This window comes from Onychostruthus taczanowskii, unplaced genomic scaffold, assembly GCF_017590055.1.
Source record: "Onychostruthus taczanowskii isolate IOZ18803 unplaced genomic scaffold, ASM1759005v1 scaffold13, whole genome shotgun sequence".
Lineage (NCBI taxonomy): Eukaryota > Metazoa > Chordata > Aves > Passeriformes > Passeridae > Onychostruthus > Onychostruthus taczanowskii.
The window spans coordinates 9,257,118-9,283,196 of NW_024498462.1; the positions used below are offsets into that span (position 1 = coordinate 9,257,118).

Below are 26,079 nucleotides of genomic sequence, written 5' to 3' on the forward strand. Positions count from 1 at the left end.
TGGGGCGAAGCAAGAAAACACCGCGGTCCCACACAGCTAAACATCCTGGGTCTTCCATGCCCCCAAGGCACAAAGGCAATTCTTTGAGGACGTTTTCCACAAGTCACCTTTAAGTTGATCATTGGCATTTATTGCAACCCTTGACCCACCGACTCCACGCATCCCCCCTCTATTTCTTGGTAAAAAAGGTGGGAAGTTTACCCTGACCCCACTGGGGGGCTCTTGGCACGGTGCGAAGGCACGAGCAGGATCCTCCCGGACCCGTCTCCCCGTGAGCCGAGGTGTGTCCTGCAGAACATCCCTCCCAAGCACCCCGCGCACAAACAACACCCTGCAACAAATCTATCTGGGGATTGCTCTTCCCTCTTGCCAACCCCTTTGAACTCCGATCACCTTCCCCCTTCTCCGTCCCTCGCACCCCTTTCCCTAGGACTCGTCCCAAGGTTCACGGCACCGCTCTCCCTCCCAAACCCCGCCCCAGGAGCTCCCCGCTCCCGCCGCCCCTCTCCCGCTCCGTCGCTGCCGGCCCGTCCCTATCCGGGCTCCCGGCGCTGTTCCCGCCCCCGGCGCCTGCGCCCAGAGCCGCTTCCTGGTGTCGGCGGGGCCGGGCCGGTGCCGGGGCGATGGCGGGGCCGGGGCCGGTGCTGGCGGCGGCCGCGGGGCTGTGGGCGCGGGGGGCGGCGGGCGCCGAGGTGGCGGCGGCGCGTCCCGGGGCGCTGGAGGAGGAGATCGTGTCCGAGAAGGCGGCGGAGGAGAGTCACCGCCAGGACAGCGCCAACCTGCTGGTTTTCATCCTGCTGCTCACCCTCACCATCCTCACCATCTGGCTCTTCAAGCACCGCCGCGCTCGCTTCCTCCACGAGACCGGGCTGGCCATGATCTACGGTGAGCGGTGCCCGCCCCACGCCTGCTTCCCGGGAAACCCGTGCGGGAGCTGCCCGGGCGCGGGGAGCCCAGCCCGGCCAGTCCCGGCTCCCGGGGCTGGCTGCTCCCGGGGCAGCGCATCGTTCTCCCACTCCGTGCCTGGTGGCCCCTGGCTGTGCCGGGGCTTGTCTGGCGGGCCAAGGGCTGCGGGGGACGCGACACAGCCTCTGTGGGTGCTGTGTCACCGGGACAGCCCCGTGCCGCCGTGCTGAGCCTTATCGGGGCGCTGCTGGAGGGAGGGTTGGTTGTTTTCCAAACCCCGGATATGGAGGGCTCTCGAAGGCAGAGTTACTCCCAAATCTCTGGCAGTGAGATGTGGTTGGGTTTTTCCAGACGGCCTCCCAGGGTGAAGCTGGCAGGGTCATGGGCTAGCACGTCACCAGGCACTGGCGGGTCACTCTTACCTGCTCCAGGGCTGAGTGGGGACTTGGGGCAGCACAGACCAGCTGTTGCACTGGTCAGCAGCCTTGCATCCCGGGCTGGATGGGGCTCTGAGCATCCTGCTCCAGTGGAAGGTGTCCCTGCCCATGGGGGGGGTTGGAGCTGGATAATCACCAAGGTCCCCTCGGACCCAAACCATTCTGTGTTTCTGTGATCCCACATGCTGGGGCCAGAGGCTGTGTTTCCAACATAGAGCATCCAGATTTCCAGAAGCTGCCCAGGAATAATGGAGAGGCCCTTTGGGGGATTCTCCCATGCTTTGCCACGCTCAGGGGCCTGCAGAGCCTTCTGTCCTGCTGCCTGGGATCTGGGTGCACAACCTTTAGCATTCCTCCTGCTGTGACATGACCTCTTGGAGAGGAGCCCATGTGTATTCCCACAGGAATGGAGCAAGGCTGGGGTCAGTGCAGTGGGGCTGAAGACATTTGTGTTTTAATGGTGGCCTGTGATTTCCTGAGGTGACATGGCCTCATGAGGAGGCCTGAACCAGGGTATGACAGGACCATGCATGGCTCTCCCTGGATTATCTGGCATGACTTTGAGTTCAGCCAAAGTAGGACTGGGAGGTGTGCTGGGGAATGATTAACGTGGCCATGGGTCTGTACCTAGGGAAGATTTGTTGGATTTAGGGTCGAGAAGGCATCTCCTGCTGCGTGCTGTAGTTAGTGTCTGTCCTCTGTGTGGCCCTTGCTGGCTGGGGGTGATGTGTGACCACACAGAGTCAGATGTGGCCGAATCTCCTATCCAGCAGAAAGCTTTGATCCAAAGGCTTGACCTGTTTGGGCCACTGGCTTTTGTGATCCCAAGTTTCAGTTAATTGGAAGTGTCCTTCCAAATGAAGGGGTGGAGGCACTTGCATCAGCGCACAGGCACGAAATACTGCTCTGCTTTTTCAGGGGCACAAAATACTGCTCTGCTTTTTCAGGGGCACAAAATACTGCTCTGCATTTTCAGGGATACAAAATACTGCTCTGCATTTTCAGATTCCTTCCAGCTGCCGCTCAAGGGGGTTCAGATGTTTCTGGCCTCCTGCCCAGGGTGGGGATGGTCACCTCCTGGGACAGGAGCTGTGCTGTGGGAGAACATGCTTCCAGCATGGAAGGTCTTCTCTCTCCTGCTGCCCCAAAGCTCCCAACATGTGACTTTCTATTCCTTTCATGCTTTCACACTTGCCCTTAACCTTGTTCTTCTTCTCCTGGGCATTTCTTCCTCTTGATTATCCCCTCTCCCTGATGTACCTGAGTGCTCACTTTTTTCTCAGGGCACAGCCCGGGTTGTTTCTGTCTCCTGTTGGTCCATAAAATGAACCTTTACTGTCTGCTCTTCTGCAGACTGTGCTTAGGGAATTGCTGGTGAATTTGGTAATGTCACCTGTCTGATCATGCAGAAAATCCCAAGTTTTCCTTGGTGTCAAGGCTTTTGGCATTTGCTTCCCAGGTGGTGGCAGGTGCCATAGGAAGAGGGATGTGTAATTCCCAAGGGGTGGTGAGATGCTGTTGTTTTAGTGTGACAATTTGAAATTTGCAGGGAAGAAAGGAGGTGTCGCTGTCCCTGGTTCCCTGTGATGCTTTTAGCCCCAAGGAAGTTCACTGAAAACGTGGAAGGGGCTGCAAAACAGACCCTGAAATCTGAACAAGAGAAGCAATTTGCAAAAGCTTGTCTTTTTCTGTTTAAAAAAAAATCCAACAACTGAGTCAAAACTTTTGCATATATCTCTTTTAGCAAAACACATCAGTTTCCTTGCTTTGTTTTTATTTGAAGTTATAAGCTTTTGCTACAGGTGGATTTCTGTCGTGCACATCACACTGTCAGCTCAGAGCTGATGTTCAAGAGCTGGACACCAGCTGGAGTAATTTCAGTTACAGACAATAGGTTCTCAGTAGCCCTTAAGCTTCATTTCAGTGTTTAAAATGAAGCTCCCACATCTGAGGTGCTCAGCATTTAGGATGATTAATTGAACAATTTTGTTTCAGTTCTTCTCAGGGTCTGATGGTGGTTGTGCAGGAGCTTCTCTAGAAGTTTAGTTTCCTTGTGCTTGTTCCCACTTGACCTGTGGATTGTGTGTCTAAACTGCTTGTTGTCAGGATGTCTTCAGTTGTTACATTTTTCTTCCCTTTTGGTGTCCAGATTAATGCTCGCCTGGGGATCCTGTCTGCTTCCATTGTTGTTAAGTGCTGGGGTTGGTAATATATTAGTCTTCATTTAAAACATTACCTCGGAAATGTTCAACAGCACCTTAAAAAAAAAGCCCATGGGCTTTTGTTCTTTTTAATGAAGTCAGGAGAAATGCAATGAAAATAATCTCTTGCACTTTGCATAAAAGAACTCAATTAATTTGCCGGCTTTGCCTTCAGCTTCTCAACTCCTTGCAGCTTTCAGCTGGCAGCTTCCTCAGTGCTGGGTTCCCTCTGCTCAGCTCAGCTCAGCTCCCTCCCAGGGCTCAGTTTTGTAAAACTTCTCGCAGCAAGCACATGTCGATACTGGCTCACAGGTTGCTGCTGGGGCAGCCCTGTGCTTGCCAGGAGAGTCTGAACCATTTCCTGAGAGCCTGTTGGAGCCAGGAGCACCTGCAGGGTCCCCTGGGCTTGGTCCAGGTCGCCTGAGATCAGGACTGGTTTGGTGCCTGGAAAACCATGTCAGGTTTGTCCCAGGTGCCTCCTGTGAGCATTGTTGGATAGGGAGGGTTGATCAAACCCACCATGGGACAGCAGGGCTGCTGGTGGGGCCATTTAATGTTGGTGGGATAATTGGTGTCCAGCAGAGCAGCAGGATGCTTTCCCTGCAGGTACCTCTGCCAGTGTCTCTGTGGTCAGGGCTGCTGGCAGGGTCACACTCAGTGCCCAGGAGCAATTTGTGCATTTGTGTATTTGCACTTGGGTGTCTTTCCCCAGCTGGCAGCCTCCCAGGCAGCCTATTACTGAGCAAAACAAAAAGTATGATTTGGGGATGCCCAAACAGGGGTCTCTGGCAGGTGTTGTAGGTTTATCTGTCCCTTTTCTCTTACCCCATTCCTGGCCAGAGTGGGAATTTGGCCCTGTCTGGAGCTTGGCTGGCACACAGGGCCAGGAGCAGCTGCCTGGATAAGATGGCAGAGGAGCAGGAGTGCTATCAGATGTAGCACTGCTTTGGGACAGGGATTAAGGGTGGAGAGGCTGTGAGTCAGGATCCCTTCTGAATTCACAGCAGGGACTCCTTCTGTCTGTCCCTCCTTCCTCCTGTGGGGTCTCTCATCTCACAGTGTTTAGCCTGGGTGTTAAAAGGGTTGCTGGGTGGGTTTCCTTCCATCTGGTGGGTTTCTGATTCCTGCATTAACCTCTGAAATAATTTTTTTTTTTAAAGAAGAAACTTTTTAAAAGTCAGCCCAGGTAGTTCTCGAGGGCTGCAAAGTGTGGTGTACCTTAATAGCCATAAGCAGATGTAAACAACCCTTTGAAACTCCTTGTGTCCCAGTGATGGGTTTTGGTTGTTTCCCATGGTATCTCTAGGATTGTCATCTTGTGTGTGAAAGGAAAATGGGGTGTTTTGTCCCATTGCTGTGATGCCTTGCAGCCACTGCCACATGCTCCTCTGAATACATGCTGTGGCATCATGATGTGCTTGACATACTTGCTTTCATTCTATACTTTTATTTCTGGAGCACTGGAAGATCAGAGGAGCAGAGGCTGGCAGAAAAGTAAGCTAAAGAATTACTTTTGGTGTCTCCTCTAAGTAGTGGTGGTGTAAAAGCAGCCCTCAGCTGCTCTGCACAGTGTGATGTGCCCTGAACTCTCCTTGCTGGAGCTGCTGGTGCCAGGCTGTGCCCAGAGGGAGCTGTTCTGTGACTCTTGGGGTGATGCAGGGCAGCATAAAGCCCAGAGTGGTGAGCACATGGTTGATGGTGCATGGCTTAAAAAGATCTGTAGCCTTTCAGCTCACCTGTGCTGCAAAGTGCTGTATTAGACCAGGGTTTTGGGTCTGCCCAGTCCCTGAGCTGAGCTCAGTGGTGACTTTGTGTGCAGCCACCTCCTCTGCCTGTGCTCGTAGCCTGGGTGTGTGGCACCCCTGAGATGGGGGGTGGGGGCTTTTCTTCTCACCATCAGGAAAAATAGCAAATCTTGTCCTGGAAAAACTGTGGCTAAGGCAGGAGAAGTCAAAAGGTGGGTGGCTGATCAGGAACTGGCTGCAGGAGGTGCTGAATGAGCTGTGGCCCCACAGTGTCCTGCCCAGGCTCTGCTCTAGAGGTGGTGGCACAGGAAGAGTTGGGTGTTCCCAGTCAGGGTTGTGCCCTGCCTGTGGGAAAGCAGAGAGCAAGGCTTTAATTGAGGCAGCAGTTAGGAACAGGAGCGTCCTGGGAGGCAAATGGAGAAGCCTTCAGAGCGTTGCGGTCTGGGTTGAGTTCCCACGTGTCTGAGAGCTTTTCATAAATGTGTGGTTCAGAGATGGGGTTAAGATCCAGGATTTCTGTGGCAGCTCGGGGCCGCCTTCATCAAGGAGTTTCCAAACCCTTTTGTGCTGAAGGCTACGTGGAAAGGTGTCTTGTGGGACACCCCTCTTCCCCAGCCTGCAGATGTCAAAACACTCTGCCAGGAGAGCACTCAACACACTTGAGTCTGGATTTGAGACCTCAGACAACAAAAGAAAAATGCCTTATAAATTGCTGACTTGCAAATTAACTCCAAAATGCCCCTACTTAGCTGAGCTAGAGGCAGAGTTGCCTCACAGGGCTGCCCTGGGGCTGCTGCTTGTGGTGCAGAGCTGAAGTTTGTAGGGGCAAGGAGTAGATCTGGGTGATCGGCCTGGATTGGGAAACAGTTTTATGTTTATATGTTTATATTTCAAAATGTGGTTTTACAAAAATGGGGAGGGCTGGGATGAGGCTGCATGGTGCTGCAGCACCTTAGAAAGGGTGCTTGCCAGCCTCAGAGTGTGATCAGGGTGGTTGCAGGGTATCATCTTTAATCCCTACCAGAATGAAGAGTTTGATGTATCAATGTCAGGTTTCAAGGTGCAAGGGGCACAGTTTGGGCACGTGTGAGCAGCACCTGGCCCAGCAGTGCAAGCTGCTCACCTTAACCCAGTGTGCCTTTGATGTTTGGCTGCCCTGGAGTGAGAGTCTGACTGATTGCTGGGTGGTTCAAATCCTTCAGGACTTGTCCATGGCTGTGTTAGAAACTCCCCATGAGCATGGAGCATTCACCTGGCTCATGGCGGATGAGGATGGTTCAATTAAGCTATTGGGTTGTGGTTGTGCTCAGCAGCTGAGCAGGGGATTGGGATCCTGATGCTGCATCCATGCTCAGAGGGATCATTCTGGGGTTTGCTGTGGTCTGTCTCACAGAGCTGTGTCCCTCCCCAGGTGTCCTGGTCGGCGTGGTCCTGCGCTACGGCATCCACGTCCCCAGCGACGTCAACAACGTCACCCTGAGCTGCCAGGTGCAGAGCAGCCCGGCCACGCTGCTGGTGAACGTCAGTGGCAAGTTCTATGAGTACACCCTGAAGGGGGAGATCAGTGCCCAGGAGCTCAACAACGTCCAGGATAATGAGATGCTGAGGAAGGTAAGGGAGGCAGTGACTGGAGAGGTGAGCGGTGCTTTCCACTCCCTCCATGGGGATGGGTCCTGGGTCTGCTAGATTAAGTGTTTTTATTTTGGTTTTTTAACTTGTGTTTGTGATGAACAGTAATTTGTATGTTAAACACAATGTAATGAAACTCTAGTTATGGCTCATCTTAATTTAAGCTGTTTAGACTCTGAGATTTGTCTCCAGAAGATCCCAGACCCATCCTCAGTGTTGACCCAACAGGATTCCCATGGTGGGGTTATGGGCCTTCCTCCATGTATTACTTTCTTATTTGTGTTTTGTCTTACAAAATTTTAACAAATCATTTTACTGTTGTTTTTTTTTTTCTTTCTTTCTTTCTTTCTTAACAGGTGACTTTTGATCCTGAAGTATTCTTCAACATTTTGCTTCCCCCCATTATATTTTATGCAGGCTACAGCTTGAAAAGGGTACGTGTCTTTACAGTGCTGATGTTTTTAGTTCCTCTGCCTCCAGAGAATTTTTAATACTTGTGAGTGCTTTAATGCTTGCTCAGCAGGCTGAGGCTGTGGGGGTGGGTATGGTTTTACCCAGCAAATGTGGGATTGTGGGAAGCAGAGCTAAGGGTGCCCCTGTCATTCTTGTCTGCCCCTTCCTGACCCTTTGTCAGGAAGGGTCAGCGACTTCAGCTGTTTCCAGCAGGGGTTTTTGGGGTCAGCCAGGCCATTTCAGCCATCCCAGCTCTCCAAGCACATGGGAGTGTGGGAAGGTTTCAGAAAGCAGCAGCGCTCTGAATTGCTGACTTGGAAGGAGAGGAGAATGATGCAGTTTAGCTTGCGGGAGAAGGAAGGAGGAATGCTGCTGGGTTAGGAAATCGGTTCCCAGGACTTGGAATAGCACCTTATTAAACACCCAGCTATGAGAACATGGTGCATTCATGTTTATGAATGCTGCACTAACTCCTGGTCTGGCACTGGGCTGTGCTGGGCACCCTGTGCCTGTCCAGCTCATGGTGTCTGAGCTGGGTCCAAGTTGCTGTGGACACTGGGAGTGCCTGTGCAGGCTTGAAATAAATTGTTAGCAAATATAATTCAGTTTTTGGGTTTTTTTCTCCTGCTAGAGGCACTTCTTCAGAAACTTGGGATCCATCCTGGCATATGCTTTCCTCGGCACTGCCATTTCCTGCCTGGTGATTGGGTGAGTAGATGGAGCTGGTCTGGTTCTTCCACAGAGGTTTGAGCTGTACTTGGGAGAAGGGCTCTAAGCCTGGAGCTGAAGCTGCTAATCCCATCCCTGAAAGGTCACACAGGCTCTGCTACTGCTGCTCACAGCAGCAAATAATACTATTTGCTGTGCAAACTTCTGCTGTGTGGGCAGGGTGGTTGCTGTCTAATTGTGAAGTGCTCTCTCAGCAACTGAGCACCCCATGAGAATAGTTATTCATGGCAAGGAAAGTTTCACACTTCAGAGAAAATTGTCTTGATAAATCAGCAACTTCAAATTATTGGAAGCATAAGCCTTCCTAAACTTGAGGCACAAGAGTAGAGGGCAGGATCACAGAGGTGGGTGTCTAGTGAGCACAGATGTGTTTCAAATTGTTTATCCCTCAGTGCAGAGGCTGCTGGATGGTTCCCACTCTGGATAGTAGCACACAGGCTGACACAGGCTGTTCTCCACTGGAGTCCAGTGGATTCAAGCAAACTCAGCATCTGCATTACCTGCTCCTCATTGAAAGTTTTGGGCATTTCAGAGTCAGTCCAAGGTGACTTCACTGAACTGTGTTAATGTGCAGCACTGCAAAGTGATTGTGTGACCCCATAAGCCTGGCTGCTGCTTTCCTTTAGGCATGTTGTGCTCCTGGAAGAGTTCTGGTCCCAGTTCCCTCCTGGCACCATGTTTGTGCTCCAGTTCAGAGGGTGCTTTGGTGTGTGTGGTCCAACATTCACCTCCAAGATCATTGCCCTGGGGTTTCACCAGGCTCTGTGCATCCCATGCAGTTCTTTGGTGTTCTGGCATTTGGATAGCTTTAATCTGGTAAATGCAGGGAAAGCAAGCCCATGTGAATGCTGTTGTAATGCATTGCAGAGATGTGTAACTGCCTCTTCTGATCCCCAGCTCTGTGGTGTACGGCTGCGTGGCGCTGATGAAAGTCACCGGGCAGCTCGGGGGAGATTTCTACTTCACTGACTGCCTCCTGTTCGGGGCCATCGTGTCAGCCACTGACCCAGGTGTGTTACAAGCTTTCCCTACATTTTGGCCTGGTTTGAGTTGTGGGACAAGGGGGAAGAAAGTCTGAAACCCTTGTGAGTTCCCTCCTGTACAGTTTCCAAACCTCTGCTTTCCTGAATCCTTGTTTGCAGTGAAGTCCTAGGCAACTTCTCTCTTGATTTTGCTGGGGTTTGGCAATGTGTCTCTGCCTCCCTGTGCCAGCAGCTGTTGCAGAACAAGATGTGTAATGTGAGGAGGGTTCAGTTGGTGGTTTTAGTTAGTTTAACTATTTTCTCCTGCTTCCAGTTTGGCTGGATTTTCACAGGGGCTAATCTAATTGAAATTAGACTAATGATATTGAGGAGTAGTGACACCTTGGTTTAATGATGCACTTTATAAGTCAAAACTGTGAAAAACATGCTTTGTCCAAATAATTGAAGTTAATTCATGATAGCTTGTATGTGGTAGCTGTTCACTTGCATGCTCTCATTTAATGTAAAAACACAGGGCCACAAAAAGGGCTCTGTTTGCTCCTGCCCTTTGCTGAGCAAGGCTGCAAATCTTCAAATGCTTAGAAATGCTGCGGATGAGCTGTCGGTGTCGTGTCCCTTCTTTGGGCTTGAAATAGGAACAAGAAGATTTCACAGGTAGAGATGGAGCATTTCCCTGTGCATAAATGGGTTAAACCCCCCTCGGTGTGCCCTGAGTGCTGTTTGAAAAGCCTCACAGAGGTTGTTTGGAATTGGCTCAGCCCTCAGCCCGATGCACCATGTGTTACGTCTTGCTTGCTTTGGATGTTGTGATGTCTCTGCGAGGCTGATATGCAAAACCTGCTGCTTTCCATTATCTTCTTGGAGCTGCTGGATCACAGAAGAGCTTGAGGGAACTCTGATCTCTGCCCTGTGGTCCTAAATCACAGAAACCCCCACATGGGGTTTGAGCTGATGCCTGGCTATTTCCAGTCAGATCTGAAATGTTGTGTGTCTGTGCTGGCACTTAGAATGTGTTGAATCCAAGGATTTCTCTGAGAGTATCAGGAATGGAAAGAAAAAGCAGTCATCATCCTGGACAAGCCTGGTCCTTCTGGCCTTCTGCAGGTGCAGGAAGGCTCTCCCTGGTGCTCTGAGCTAACAGCATCCCTACAGCTGGGTGGCTCATGCCAGCCTGGTACTGTGGCCCAGCCCACGAGCTCAGACCCTGGGAAGCTCAGAGCAGAGTTTGTTTTTGTCTGCCTGCAAAAGATTCAATAGGCCAAGATGTGTTTTAGTGAAAGGAGGAGGGAAATGATGAATCAAATCCAAATCTGAAAGAGCAGAAGGAAGACTATCAAAGAGAGCACGGGGGGCAGCTGGCACCATCGCAGCAGTGGCACAGATGTGCAGGAAGGCAGCTTTCTAAAAAGGACATTTAGTTTTTGATTACATCGAAATAACAGCACCTATTTGAATGTCTCTCTATTTTTCTATTTGTCAGTGACTGTCCTTGCCATATTCCATGAGCTCCAGGTCGATGTGGAGCTGTATGCCCTCCTCTTTGGCGAGAGCGTCCTCAATGATGCCGTTGCCATAGTGCTGTCTTCGTAAGTGTCTCCTGCTTTTATTTGGAATTGTTACGTGTGTTACATGTCAGGAGTTGGGGGCAGCCTCTCCTGTAACACAGGAACAAGGGTGTTTGCAAGAGTGTCCCAAAAAGCTGTAGTGACATCCTGATGCATGCCCTCCCTGCTTACCACTGCTTGGGATTACGGATTGCCCTCACAACTTCCCCCTGCGTGATTGATGGTTTTGTTTTGCTTTTGTGGTCAGTTGACCCATCCACAGGGAAGTTTTTATATCTCTCTGAAACAGGAAAAGCACTGAGTCTCCTTTTCAGCCACAAGATCCCACTGAAACCCCTTGCTGATGGCTTTGCTCCTACCTGCCTTGCTTCCCACCACAAACCCCTGCTTTTGTTTAGGTGGAAATAGCTGGTAAAGCAGTTGTTCTCCCCACTTTGAGGAGTTAATATTATTACAGCTGGAGTTAATGCCCTTGCCTAAACACATGGGAAACTTGCTGCCTTTCTAAAGAATGTTTTATATTCTTTAATATTTTATGTCCTTTGCATGCAGGACGTATTTTATCTGCGTTTTCACTGTGTTGTCATCGTGGTAATTTGTTCCATAATATATAATACCTGCAATGGTGACAGCTTAACATATAGCTAAGACTAATGGAGAAAATATTTCTGGAATACTTGTCACTCCAGGTAGCTGGTTGTGTGGGTTTCACTGGAGGCAGCAAGTAACACACTGTGAGCTGTGTGTTGTATTTACTGAATTGACTGTTTCTGTTGAGGTTTCTGGAACTCTTTGTGTTGCTCACTCTGGCTTTTTTGCTGTATTTGTCACTGCTGGTGCAAGAGGAAATGCTGCACAGCCAGATTGTGTTTCAGAAGTGGTCATGAGTGAGGAGGGGATGGGGTCTTGCAGCCTGTGCTGGCAGGTTCTGGGTGGGAGTGGGTGGATTCATCTTCAGGGTGATGGAATTCGTGGTGGATCTCGGCACGGGTGGGTGACAGCACCACCCGCAGTGATTTGCCTCTTGCTCTGCTTCAGTGCCAGCTCTGGAGCTGTTGCTCTGATTTCCTGCTTTCCTCCCTCCACGAGCTGAGCTCAGGCCACCTTTCCCCAAAACAGGGTAATTTGCACCGAGGCAGCAGCTCTGAGTTCACTCAGCAGTTATTTTATTTTGACCCAGCGCTGCGGGCAGGGGAGGATGTGGAGCTGGGCTCTTCAGGGGCCTTTGCCCAGTCTGGGTGCCCCAAGGCTCCTCTCCTGCCTGCTTTCAGCCCTGAGCAAATGACTTCCTGTGCTTAAGGAGCAGGATCTGTGCCTTTCTGTTCCTGTCTTGGCCTGGTGTGGCTTGGCAGCAGGAACTTGTTGCAGGATGAAGAGGAATTGAACGCAGAACTGAAAGCTGGTGGGCAGTGAGGTGCCAGAGCTGCAGTTTGGGAGCAGAGGGGTAAATGCATCTGCAGGATCCCAACCTGCTTCTTCCAAAGGAAGGATTCACAGGGATTAAACACCACAGGAAGCCCTATGGGCAGCAAAAGAGGAAATAAAGGGCAGCTGGCAATAGTGTCTTATTGGCAATGCAAAAAACAAAATCAGAAGGAGAACTGTAAGAGGTTAAATTGCAAAACCAACATTCAAAGAGTTGGTTATGGAGGGGAAGTGAAACCAGTCTGGATTAAAAAAAAAAAAACAAACCTGAAAACCCAGAATGAAAGCATGTTGGTGAATGAAGAGTATAAGATGGAACTGATGAAAGGAATTAAAGCACGGAGAAATCTGCAGCTTGCAGTGTGAAAGGCAATGCAGAAAAATGAGCTGTATTAAAAGCAGGGAAGTTTAGCAAGGGAAATGACCTGTGTTGGAAAGGGGAGGTTTGTAATTTCTGTTGCAGAAAAATGTTGATGTATAGTTAGGGGAGAAAGCTGCAGTATGTGTGTGCAGGGCAGTAAGTGTCCGTTCTCAGCAGTTTAAACAGCAAACGTTTAAAGTTCACATCCAGGAGCTTTAATAGAGTGAGCCAAGGGATTGCTAACTAGGAAGTTAATGTTTCTGGAAAGTTTACATCAAGGAAAGTGATGTAAGGAGTTGATAAATGGGATTTAGGAGCTGGATAAGGGCCCCACTGTATCTCAGCCTTTCCAGGTAGAAAAATGACTAATGCAAGGCTCAGCTCATGAAGAGTTAGGAGGGAGCAGACTGAGAGCACTGCAGACTTGTTTGCCATCTCATCACAGAGGTCTGTTGAGGTCTGGTGGATGCAGGGAATGGTGTTGCTGCCGTGCATGCCGCTGTCTGCCTTGGCTACCCCGTGGTGTTGCACTTTGGAGCTCAGAGCAGTGCAGACTGAATGCAGTGCATGTTAAATGTGGCAGAGCAGGAGCAGTTACAGCTCTCCAGGGATGCTCACAGCAGCCGCCTCGCTGGAGAAATGGAGCTTTCCTGCTCAAATGCTTTGTGGTCCCACAGCACCTGGCATTACAGAGAGCTGCTGCCAAATCCCCCAAATACCACCATAAATACCACATGTCACACGAGGCACGGGCTTTGGTCCCCTGCTCTCTAATGTCCAGGAGTAACTGCACATCCAGGCCTAGAGGGGGTGGCTGATCCCAAACTCCCCAGGACAATGAGGGTGTGCAGCCACTGCACGCTGTGATCCCAGGGGATGGCAGGGTGTTGTGTCTCCCTGGTTGCTCAGGCTCAGTGTCTGCAGCAGTTGTAGCACTTTGCAAGGCTTGTGTAGCACCTTGAGGTGCCTCTCCCTCCAGACTAAGCAGTTTTGTTCTTGTGCTTTCCCTCCTCTTCCAGCTCGATAGTTGCGTATCAGCCGGCGGGTGACAACAGCCACACGTTTGATGTCACAGCAATGTTCAAGTCCATCGGGATCTTCCTGGGGATATTCAGTGGATCTTTTGCAATGGGAGCAGCTACTGGAGTTGTGACAGCTTTAATATCCTTTTCACTGTTTGGTTTTTTTTTTCCCAAGTGTTTGCATAACAGCTTATTTATTTTTTACTGCACTGCATTTCACCCAGATGTTTAATTTTTTTCCCCCTAAATTAATGAAGGACAGTGCCATAGCCTTTTTAGGGGCAGACTGTGTAGCTGTGATACACAATTGGAATTTGATATGCTCTTAGCCTGCAGTGTCTCTCCAAGTTGTCCTTAACCATCTGCAACGTCACCAAGTTCACCAAACTTCGGGAGTTCCCCTTGCTGGAGACTGGCTTGTTCTTCCTGATGTCCTGGAGCACATTCCTGCTGGCTGAAGCGTGTGGCTTTACAGGCAAGCTCCAGCACAGCCCTGCCTCTGGCATGGAGATCTGCAGGGCTGATGGGGCCACTGAGTTTTGCTTCTCTCTGTATCAACTGTAGCCAGGGCTCTCCCTCTGCTTGCAGGAGTTTAATGGTTCTGGGTTCTGGGGTTACTGCATTAAGTTCCCTACAGGCCTGGGGTGCAGCTTGGCTCCCTTTTCCCGACCAGGAGTCTAATGTGATGCTCTGCTCCCCAGGTGTGGTGGCTGTGCTCTTCTGTGGGATCACACAGGCCCATTATACCTATAACAACTTATCTACAGAGTCCCAACACAGAACTAAGCAGGTGAGAACTCCTCAGACCGTTCAGCCTCTCTGAATTTCAAATTAAATTTTTTTCCTTCCCTCTAGCCAGAATTAGGTGCATCTGTCTTCTTACAGCTGCATTTCACTAGGGTTGCTTCTGCAGAAGTATTTATTGCATGACAGATGGGCTAACATGCTTTTCTTGTTAAATCTATATTATGTCTAACTCACTTTTAATTTGTTTTTCTCTTTCAGTTGTTTGAGCTTCTGAATTTCTTGGCAGAAAACTTCATCTTCTCCTACATGGGACTTGCACTGTTCACCTTCCAGAACCATGTCTTCAACCCTACCTTTGTGGTGGGGGCCTTTGTATCCTTTGGAGCCCAATTTATAAGACAGAAAGAAAGGGAGAGGTGCCTCATTCCAGTTTGTGTTTTTCATTCAAATGAGTGGGTTTGTTTTTTTTTTTCAGTCAGTCTAGCTTTATTTTTAAAAGGGGATTTCTGCCACGTAGTGGTGCCTTTGCTGGTTATTTTAAGAAGATGGAGATTCTTTTTCCAGCTTTTCTGGTTTTTTTTTTTGTTGGTTTTTCCACCTTTTTTTGTTTTTTTTTTTGTTGGTTTTTTGGTTTGTTTTTTTTTTTTTTTTTAATTTTTTTCCACTGTCTTCTCTTCTCTTGTGAGCATCCAAATCAGCTGCTGCAGGGACTCATCATTCATTGTGACCACGATGCCAACACCAAGCTTTGTCATGTGGCACCAGGAGGGGCTTTGCAAAGGGGGGCTGCCTGATTTAGCCATTTATTTCCTCTTTTCTCTGCTAGTGCACTTGGTTAACCCTGAAAAAAAGGCCTTTTTTTGGTCAAACAGCACAGTTACAGCTACAGTAGATGCCTCTGAATGATGTCATGAGAAAAGATTTCCTGTTGTACAGGCTGATGCTAATGGGAACAAGGGCCCTGGTATGTCTCAGAAAAACAAGAATTTTGAAGGAATTTTTTTCACATCACAGAGAAGCCAGTTAAATCTGCAGAATTATTTTCACCCTTTGTCAGCACTGATGCAAATTTATACTGGTAAACAAAACATTTTTGCCAGTGCTGGTCCGTGGGTTTTCAGCAGGCTCAGCTGAATTTCCCTGATCAGCTTTTATGGGGTTGCAGTGGGGCAGAAGGGGTGGAGAGCAGAGAGATGCCATTTGGGCTGTTATATTTGAATTTTGTGCTGTGCCTCTTCAGTGGGAACTGGCTAACTCGCTGATGAAATAGCTCATTCATGAGAGAGATCATGAAATACGTCTCTTATGCAAATTGTGATGCTCAGGAAAGAACATAAAAGCTAGAAGCATTTTCCATATTATTCAAGGCTGTGCTGAATACTGGCTCCAAGATTATTTTTGCCATCTGGGTGCTGGTATTAAAAGATACAGCTTCAAAGATAAAAAGCAATATGAAGGGGCTGGTGATTCTTGTATCTCACAGGCTATGAAAACAGAAAGAGTATTAGATTTTTTTTTTCCTTCTCAACTGCTGCTGCTTTCATTTTGCTGAATAATCTTTGGGAATGAGACTTGGCTTAAAGCTTCAAACCCAGCTGTGAAGTGTGGCATGCTGGTGAATGTCAGAGGGGTTGTCATAGCTGTGATAACTTGAGCTTCACAGAAGACAAATAATTCTTGGGGTGCAAAATGGACCTGGCAGCAGAGAGCATACTGTGGGGAAATGGTGTTTTTTCTCTCCTCTCACTTGTCTAACATGTCCTTTCATCATTACCTGTGTTTATTTGTGCTTGTCTCTGTGTGATATTCCTGAATTGCAGCGTGGGCTGTGTTTCAGCGAGGCAGTAGCCTGCTCTTCCCACAGTGCTGTGGCACTCAGGGCTAGATTATTTTCTTTGCAGCCAGGCACTGGCATTTTCTGTGGCTCCCAGTTTCTTTTGGGCAGTAGAAACTGGCTCTGTGTGCAGGTGGGATGTGATGGGAGACAGAGGAAGAGCAATTTCCTTAACATGTACAAATACAGCTTGCTATCTTCCTAGGAAGAGCTGCCAACATTTACCCATTGTCATTTTTACTGAATTTGGGGAGAAGAAATAAGATTGGAACGAATTTGCAGCACATGATGATGTTTGCTGGTACGTTACTGCATCCTTCCTCTGACCATGTGGCCCTTTGCCCCGGAGATCCTGGAAATATTCCTTACTCAACTCTAAATCTCTTAGGGGCAGTGTCTGCAGGGAGGCTGAGCAGGAAGGGACTCAGTGGTGTGAGTTGTAGGAATGAGCTCCTCCTGTCCTGCTTCAAGTACCTGGCATGGGGCAGTGCCGCTTGTCCTGGCTAGATGATGACAGACAGGGGTGTGACAGCCCCCCTTCCTTTGAGCTTTGCTGAATCCCAGCCAGCAGTGACGATGCAGCGTGGAAACAAAAGAGCAGCACCACGGGCCCTGGGGTGGAACTGGGGAACTTTGCTTGATGGCAAAACTTCCTCTCCTCACCGTCCCAGGACCTTGAACTGGGGGCAAACAACAGCTTATATAAGGGGGCAGGTCTCAAGGGAGGATATAATCTTTAACTAATCTGGAGAATTGGGAGTGAAAAACAAGGTGGGGAATACAATGTATAAGTCAATAAAGAATTTCCAGGGAGGAGAACAGCTTCCGTGAACTAATAAAGTTTGGAGAAATACAAAATTGACAGGGAAGTTTCTCCAGGGAAGGCAGGTTCGGGGAAAGATTGACATTTAATGAAAGAAGGGGTGAGGAAAGTTCTGGGGAAAGGGCAGGGACAAAAAGGACAGCATGAGGAAATTACAAAATTACAAATGAAACAGCAAGCACAGTAATAAAACAAAAACCACACCACTACAGGGCAGCACTAACAAAACAAAAACCACACCACTACAGGGCAGGAGGAGGGTTTGCCTTTCTGGGCTCGGAAGGAGGGGTGACAAAACCATCCCTGTTCTCCCCGGTGGTGGAGGTCCCGGCAGAGGGGCAGCGGGATGTGAAGCCCAGGTTTCCAGCTGACACAGGTGCTGTCTGTCCCTTCCCGCAGGGCTGCGCGGAGCCATGGCCTTCGCGCTGGCCATCCGCGACACGGCCACCTACGCGCGGCAGATGATGTTCAGCACCACGCTGCTCATCGTCTTCTTCACCGTCTGGGTGTTCGGCGGGGGCACCACGGCCATGCTGTCCTGCCTCAACATCCGGTCAGTGCCGGCGGATGGAATGGAAGAAAAGAAAGATAGTGCAGAAGGGAATCTCAGCCCTGAGGAGCTGCAGCTGGGCCAGTTAGCAGAGATTAGGAACAGGCCTGGCTTTAACAGGCCAGAGCTGTGGCCAGTGAGAAGAAGAGTGCTGAAAAAGAGTGGGTTGACTGGTTGGGAGGGGAGTTGGAGTCAGTCGGTGACTCTGTGAGGAAGAAAGAGTCAATGCTCTGAAGGGCTGGCCATGAGGAAACACCAAGAGGGTATGAAACTTTTGCAATGAGGGGACAACAGTGTGGAACTTTTGTAATACGATGCCAGCAGGTCAGTGCGGGGCTGCCCTGCCTCAGCGCGGCCTCCCCCGGCCTGCTCCCAGCTCCTCTGCTCGGCTCTCAGAGAGCAGAGGCAGATCCCTGGCGTTGTCCTTCCCCCAGACCCCAGCCCGGGCGTGGTGTGTGACCCTGTGCTTGTTCTCTCCTCGCAGGGTCGGTGTGGATGCAGATCAGGAGAATGTGGTGAGTGTGCTCTGCTGGGGAGGCTGCGCTGCGCCCTCGGGGCAGGGGTCACATCCTGACCCTGTGAATGCCTGTCTGTGCCTTGCTTCCTTCCAGCTGCAGGAGGTTTTAGCTCCCCCTGTGAAAGAGTTTGCAGTCAGTGGGAGTCACAGCTTTTCTGTGCTCTCTGGTTTTGATGAGCCTTGTTTTGACTCAGCTGGAAAGAAGGGCACAGAAGCAATGCTGGACTGTTTAGTCAGGTCACGTTGCTGCTGCAATAGAGTCGGTCTCTCCCTTGCTGGGTTTGAAATAAATCCCAAAGTGAGCATGGCATGGAGGCTCTGCCTCATCCCAGTGTCCAGGGCAGTACGGGAACACCATTAACTGACTCATTTTTTTTAGCATCTGCCCCACTTTTACCCATGGGTGCCCTCAGCCCCTGGTTACCCCTTTTCCTGTGGGTAGTTCTTTGGCAGCCCCGGCACCACTGACCACACTGAGATCAATGCTGGAGCCCCACAGCCCTGGGAGTTTTCCTTCCTGGTAGTTCCAGCTGTCTCATTCATGTGTCTGCAGCTGGTCGTGCTGTGGCTGTGGCTCTCCTTGGTTTCAGTGTGGATTCTGCACCTTGGAGATTCATTTTATTCAGAGCCATTTATTGGGCTGTTCACCTCCTGGAGAGAAAGCATCAAATGTGACAGGCAGCCCAGGGCCATAAATCTGTAAGCCAGATTTCTATGAAATATGCAATTGTAAATCACAGTGCCCTCCAAACAGTTTTATATTTTTTTTTCTCTGACTAAAAGGAAGCCTGGAGTTCCCATAACACACAATTATTTGCATGCAGCAGTGTCAGGCGAGATCTGATGGAGGCTGGATCTGTCAGTCACTATTAAATGTGATGTCTGGGTGCAGCTGCTGGCTCTGAGGCACTTTTAAACCTTGGGGCCAGACACTGGAGGGCTGTAGCAGCAAAATGGTCACGGTGCTTTGATACCACCTCCCTGAGGCAGTCAAATGCTGCTAAATGCAGCCTGTTGTGTTGTGAACGTCCTTACACACCCAGCCAAAGGCTTCTTCTGAAGAGCAGTGGGAAAGTCTGTGTCTCTTTGTGTCCCCTGGGGGTAATCCAGTGTCCCATGGGGTCTCCTGGCCCTGATCCAGCTTGTGACATGTTGTTCTGCCCCTCTTTACTGTTTTGCTCTCCCACAGGGTGTCCCAGAGAGCGAGAGGAGGAGCACGAAGGCTGAAAGCGCTTGGCTTTTCCGCATGTGGTACAACTTCGACCACAAGTATCCTTGGGCAGCAGTGGGTGTGTGCTGTCAGACCCCTCTCATGGGGCCATGAGTTCCTCCCTGCTTACAGAGGAGCCAGTGCTTGCTTTCCTGTGACATTGCTGTGTTTTGCTGTGCACCTACTCGTGTCTGTGGCTGCAAGAAATGGCAATTTCCACCCTCTGTCAGTGAGAAGGCAGCAGCAGTTCTGTTCAAAGTTGTGCTCTCCAAGATTGGCATCCTGGGGGTCCTTAATCCCAGGGGCAGGTGGGCAAGAGAGGATGGGGGTTTCAGATCTGTGCCTCTCCTCCCTTCCAGATGCTGTGAATTAGTGGAGGAGTGATGTGAGGTTGAGTGGCACAGGGACAAGCAGTGCTGCTGAGCATCTCACTAGGACTGTGTCCTGCTGTCTTTGGTTGCATTCTCATTCCTCACCATTACAACTGCTATGCTTCCACACATTTGTGTTCCTTTTCTTTCTGTGATTTCCTCACAATGCCAAGTCTTTCAGTGCTGCCCTCCCAGCCCTTTACTCACCGTCATGGCCCCATTCCTCTTTTTTCCTTAACCCTCTCCGTAGCTATCTAAAGCCTCTCCTGACACACAGTGGTCCCCCTCTGACCACCACACTCCCAGGGTGCTGTGGACCTGTTGCCCGGTGCCTGACGAGCCCACAGGCATATGAGGTGAGTCCTTTAGTGTCCTTTCTGTCACAGTGTTGTGGGTTTGATGTGTTTATTTTCTCTTTTGGATGCTGCTCTGCAGTGTCAGTGTGGGAGCATGAGGGAAATCGGGTATTGGTGCTGATGGATGAGCTAATTCCCATGAGTATTTTGCTTTTCCAGCCTGCTGTTAGGTCATGGAGGGGTTTGGGGTGTATTCATGGTGGTTCCTCAGTGACAGGCTCAATGAAGCTGTCACAGGTGTCCTTCCCCAGGCCCAGCTGGGAGGACACACAATTCCCTGTCCCCTGCTTGCTTCCAGCCTTACAGCTGAGCCATTCCTGCAGCCCTTTCAGCTGCATCACTCACAACCAGAAAGGTAGCCAGTATTGCTGTGCCCAGGGGCCCCTTGCAGTGGCAGCTGTCCGTGCCAGGAGTCTTCCTGTCCTGTCTGCACAGTGTCAGCATCCTGACAAACCAGAAGATGGCTGTGATGGATCAGCAGTGCAATTCCTATGCTCATGAGTATGGCTAAAGCCACTCAGTGCTGCATTCCCCATGTACCTGGCTATGGCACCAGAAAGAAGAGAGCTGGGAGAGTCCTTTTAGGCAGTCTGCAGAGAAATTCTGCGTGCTGTGAGTCACCTGGGCTCTGAGATGTGTGTGTGCCGCGTCTGGCTCTGGTCAGGGTGCAGGAGAACCTGTGGCTCTGTGCCTGTATCTCTGCTCAGTCACCGTCACCATGCGATTGTAAACAGCCATTCTGGAAGAGTTTAACAGCACTTTCCTGCTGTTTGTTCCCCAGAACCAAGAGCAGCTGAAGGACGATGACTCCGACCTCATTCTGAACGACGGGGACATCAGCCTGACGTACGGCGACTCCACGGTGAACACCGACTCGGTGGCGTCCAGCGGCGCGTCCCGGCGCTTCGTGGGGAACAGCTCCGAGGACGCCCTGGACCGGGAGCTGGCTTTTGGGGACCATGAACTGGTGATCCGGGGAACGCGCCTGGTCCTGCCCATGGACGATTCGGAGCCCCCCTCAAACGTCCTGGATAACGCGAGACACGGCCCAGCCTAAGGTTGCTCCGTTTAATTGACAGTAATATTTGCATATATGATCAAGAAGTATGTACTACCTAAAGTCTAATGCATGTCTCAAAATGTCTAAGCTGTATAAATATTATTTATATGGTGTCAAAAGAATATAAATATTCTCTGCCAAGCACTTGTAAAGAACAAGCTGCAAATTTAAGTTAAAAACTGTGTTGACTGCACTATGTAGGGTGGAACTGTTTTAGCGTCAGAGTCTTTTGCACACAGTGAGCTTTGTTAATGTGTGATTTGATGAAGGGTTTAGTTCCCAGTGGGTGAGTAAAGGAGCTGTGACTCCCTGTTCATCCGCTGAACCTGGGAGAGGAGGGTAGGGAGTTGCTGGTGAGCAGTGGAAATTACTTTCTAGTCTGATGAGGGTTGCTGAGTTTCTTTTGGTCTCTGATCTTTGGATAGTCACGTTTGAAATATCAGCAAAAAATCTGCTCACAGACCCTCTTACCAGGCAGTGGATGGTGATAAACTTGTTTCACTGTGGGAACCTGGAGACTTTCTGCTTCTTAGTGACCCTCTGCCCAAGCCCTGCTTTAGTGGGCTCATGGCAGGCCCCAGCCAAAGCTGACAGCACGGGCTGTGGGTGTCCGGCTGCCCGGATGGGAGCAGGAGAGAGGGATGGTTGGTGTCTGTAGTTGTGTTCAGGAGAAGGAGGCAATCCCACAGAAACTACACCAGGCGTGCACAGATTTTAGGTCTCAGTCCATCTTTCAGCTGTGGCTCAAGCAGCTTTCTCGAACCAGCCATCAAATCCTCTTTTGGCAACTCGATTTCACGTTTGGGAAGCGGCCGTGTCGTTGCGCGGGCGAATCCCTGTCCTGCGCTCACAGATGTAGCCAAGGTGTGCAGAGCTGCTGCAGCTGCACCTGGGGCTGTGGAGCACAGCCAACCTCAAACTCCAGCTTTAAGGCTGCAGATCCACACGGTACCTCCGGAGATCTCCAGAGGCATCCAGCTGGTACTGAAGGGGAGCCGTCCGTCCGTCCGTCCGTCCTCCCGCAGAGTCAGAAACCATTGCACTTTGTTTGGTAACTCCTCAGCATGCTGTGTGTCTGCAGTCCCCACCCGACCTTTCTTGTGTCTCTTATCATTTAATGAGAAATGTTTGTGAGTTGATTTTTTGGTTTTAATTTACGTTGTTTATTTTTCAAGGATGAGCACAGAACAATTTGCGATTTCACACTAGTGTTAAAGGATTTATTCTGTAGTTATGGGAATGGCTAAAGGTGCAGTGAAACTGCTAACCCTGACATCTTTTTTATCCTGGAAAGGGGGAATCATGAAAATTTACTGTATGTAATTTTATTGTCTATTTTATCTACAGTTTTTCTATACAAACCTTTCAGGGTTACTGGTGCACTACAGGCCCATTCTGGAGTTAACCCTCTCCAGAGGACTTAAACAGAGATATTTAAAATGAAAATACATGAAAGAGAGCCAGGTGAGTCCGAGCACTCACAGCTCCCATTAGCTGTCTTTGGAACAAACTGCATCTCTCAGGATCTGACCCTGAGGCCTCAGAGCAGTGTCCCCACAGCTGTTTTCCCCAGCACCACCTGAGAGTTGGAGGAGACAGAAAATCCTGAAGTTTCAAGTGTATATGTATAGTTGAGAAAATAAATCTACACGGTTTGTTTGGTTTTTTTTTTCATTTTCTCAGGTCTAAGTAACATTGCCTTAAATTTATGGATGTGAAATGATAATTATTTTGGCAGTTTATCCCCAAGAAAATGCTTTCTTTTCCCTTCTGAACAAAATGTGTAAGTGTTGCCATAGGACTTCCCTAGAAGGGAGGTAATGCTCTGTTTATATTTGGATATATTTGGGGCATCTTCCTTGCACCTGTAAATGGCATCCCGCTGTTAACAAAGCTGTTGGATTAGCACTGGCCTTTGTTTCCTACTATGCAGGAATTCCATAAAGTGAGTGTGCATTTTATATGATGTCTGTAACTTAACTTCATGTGTTTAAAAAAACAAAAAAAGGAGAAAAAAAAAAGTAGAAACCTGTTGATTTTAGGTTTACTGCATCACTCCTACATCCTGTTTTTTGTTCGTTCTGCCTTTTTGAAGAGGTATGATTAATAACTACCTCTTGTTTTTTCCTGTATAGCCTGACTATGAATTCAATTTACAGAGTTGGTGCAGCTGGAGGTGCAGGACAGTTCTGCTGGCCCAGGGCTCCCTCCCAGGCATTCCCAGCTGAGGTGCAAATTTGCTGCAAGGTGGCCACAAGCTGATGTTTTCCCATGGCTGTGGTAGCATTCCTCTCTTCCTCTGACTCTTTCACTTCAGTAATTTATCCACTCACTGTAAACTTGCCAAACACATTACCCATAAGCCTCAGCTTTTGACATCAAGAGCAGTTCAGTTACATGAAAGGAAAAAAAGTGTACCAATGGTGATTTTATGGGTTACATTATGATCCATATATAATACAACCAGGACTGTTTTGAATAGCCTTAGTCGATGAATGAATTTAAGCTTAAATTAATGAGTGATTTCATAAATGAATGGGATTCATCCTCAGCTGATTATTTCCTGTGCTGGGAATGCCTGGTGTGCAGAGGCAGAGCCCTGACACTGTGCTGCAGATGGAGCTAAGGGTACCTTGGAAAATCAGGGCCTGAGACCTTTGCCAAATAGATAACACAGCCCTGAGGAGGTACTTTACAGTTCCCACAAAGATTTAGAGAAGGTGCCCTTCTGCTGTAAATTGAATTTCCATGGTTTTTGCACATGAAAAAGCATTGTAGGTAAGGTTATGATTTGTACTGGTACTGTCGATTTGTGTGGTAATGGCATTAACCCCGTAGCTATGGTGTTTGTGCAGCTGATCTGTGATAGCTGATGATCACTATTGGACCTTCTGTTTACACTGACTAAATCCTTTACTGTTGCGTTGTACTGTGAAAGAAGGATTATGGGCCTATAAAAGATGATTATTTTTTTTTTTTTGTAATTGTGTGTACCGTTTCATTAATTCACACGGAAATAAATCTGTAGCAAAGTGACCACGTGCCACTGGACCTTCTGAGAGCAGTTTGTTCATGGCCTTTGGCTGCAGCCACGGATGCTGACCCCAAGGACTGGAGGGCAGCTGGGCTGGGAGCACACTCTGCCTTCAGCCCAGCTCCTGGGACACTCTTGGAACAGTGCTGGGGAGCAGAGCCATGCTGGTTGCCAAAAGCTCCTCCAGGAGCAGCAAATCCAGCTGGGACAGTGCTGCTCACTCCCAGCTCTGGGGCAGGGAGTGGACCTGCACAGAGGCATCACCGTGGGCTGTTTGCAAAATCAAGGTCCCTGAGCTTTGCCAGGCTTTTATATCCCTGGGACTGTTGAATTTGCACTTGGGCTCCTGGCTGGTGATTCTGCCCTCTGACTCCCACCTGTACCCTTTTTTTTGGTGCCTTGTGCTGAAAAGGCAAGCTTTACATCCCTTCAGTATGGAGGGCACCTCAGAAGTTTCAGGAATCTCTTTCTGAGGGCTTTGGTTCGCAAAGGACAGCTTTCATCCCTTGGATGGTGTAAAACCACATTGTCACAGCTGTGCCTGCCTGCAGGAGGATGGTACCCTGATAGGTATTTACCACACTTAATCTGCCACCCATAGCAGCTGAGGGGGTGTCTGTGCTGCTTTCCAAAGGGACTGTGGCCTTTGTGTGGGGTGGTGGATCCTGAGCTGTCCTGCTGGGCTGTCCCAAAATTGAGCCTGCAGCTCACAGAAGCTGTGAGTGAGAGGGGCGTGCCTGGCATCAGCTGCTCGTGGGTGGCCTGTGCTACTGGAAGTCACAGCAATGGGACAGGAGACAAAGGTGTTATATGATTTTCTTGCTAGGAAGTGATGCTAATTCTGCTGTGCACTCCCACCTCAACATCCTGACAGTCAGAATAAACAGCACTAATCCCACTGGACACGTGCTGTCCAGCCCAGCTGGGGTTGGACTCAGGCACGTAACTAAAGCACACAAGGGCATCATTTAGCAATTGAACAAATGCCTTTTGGCTGCCCTTCACCTTCCCAAACCCTCCCAAGAAGTGCAGCAGACCCCTTCAAATGTATTGTTTCCTTGAAACAAGGTATGATTCAGGCCCCTCACCACTGGTGAGTGGTATCCCCAGCACCCAAAATGCAGCTGGGATCCTCTGGTCTGTATCCAGCCTCCCCAGCCCAGGCAGTGCAGCTGGGCACGCTCTGGGACGGGCTCCCTGTGCCAGGAGCTGGCATCTCATATCAGCCATGCAAGCGTGTTTTGGATGGGTGCTGTTCAGGGGCACAGCAAGCAGGGACAAGGCAGTCCCCTGCATGGTCTGAGGAGAGGGATTTCCCCTGCAGGGAGATGCACAGAGCTGCCATTTGCTGATTAGTCCCTGTTTTATTAGTTCTGTTCAGTCTGAGCTGATGAGGGGCAGCTTTCAGTCAGTACCATCTGTCCACCTTCGTGTGGGAATCAGTAAAGTGCTGGGAAATGGGCCAGCACTGGCTATCTACAGCCTCAAAAAAATCACAGGGCTGTGTTTAGAGCAATCCTGTATTGCTGTGCCCAAAGCCACAGAGAGTTCTGCACCCTTGGCTCTGCATTTCCACATCATGCTGTGGCTGCATCTATATGAGGTAAAATTTTAAAAAAAGCAAGGCTTTGATTCTTCTTTATCTCATCATGGCCTGCAAGGAGCTCTGGTCCTTGCTGGGTCCTCTAGATGGCAATATTGGAAAGGACAGCAACTGTCCATCACCGCTGTGTCCCTGCAGGTCCCGGCCATCAGAGCCCAGCCCACCCAGCTCCAGGGACCCTCCCTGCCCTGCCGGGCTCACCAGACCTCAGGAACCATCCAGCTGAGTCCTCACCAGCACAAAGGAGAGGAGACCCTGCTGCGACACCGACTGCTCTGACACCCTGAACCCCTGGCAGGAGCCACCACCTTCTCAAACCCCTGGAGTATGGAGGAGCTCACACACATCTCCCTTGTGCCTTGTTTCCCCCTTTAATCCCAGATGCTTGTTGGCCGTTTTTTTTCCCTACTAAGCTTCAGAATGATGAGTTTAAGGCCAGTGGCCACAAGCTGACTGCAGGGTGAGTTTTTTGGTCAGAGATGAGCTGCAGCCCTTGCTGGAGCCCACAGGGGCAACTT

At 49.7% G+C, this 26,079-nt stretch overlaps 1 protein-coding gene across 1 annotated transcript; it reads left to right on the plus strand.

Annotated features, from left to right (window-relative positions):
• The first annotated feature begins 605 nt into the window (after nt 1-605).
• SLC9A6 (solute carrier family 9 member A6) lies at nt 606-23,968 on the plus strand. The gene is made up of 16 exons (XM_041396413.1): nt 606-885; nt 6,701-6,900; nt 7,275-7,352; nt 8,003-8,079; nt 8,998-9,110; nt 10,564-10,669; nt 13,454-13,595; nt 13,826-13,931; nt 14,158-14,246; nt 14,462-14,575; nt 16,227-16,338; nt 17,260-17,413; nt 17,895-17,925; nt 19,117-19,196; nt 19,759-19,864; nt 20,646-23,968. The coding sequence occupies exons 1-16, from the start codon at nt 624-626 to the stop codon at nt 20,919-20,921; spliced, it is 2,046 nt and encodes a 681-aa protein (XP_041252347.1). The 5' UTR covers nt 606-623; the 3' UTR covers nt 20,922-23,968.
• The last annotated feature ends 2,111 nt before the right edge of the window (nt 23,969-26,079 follow it).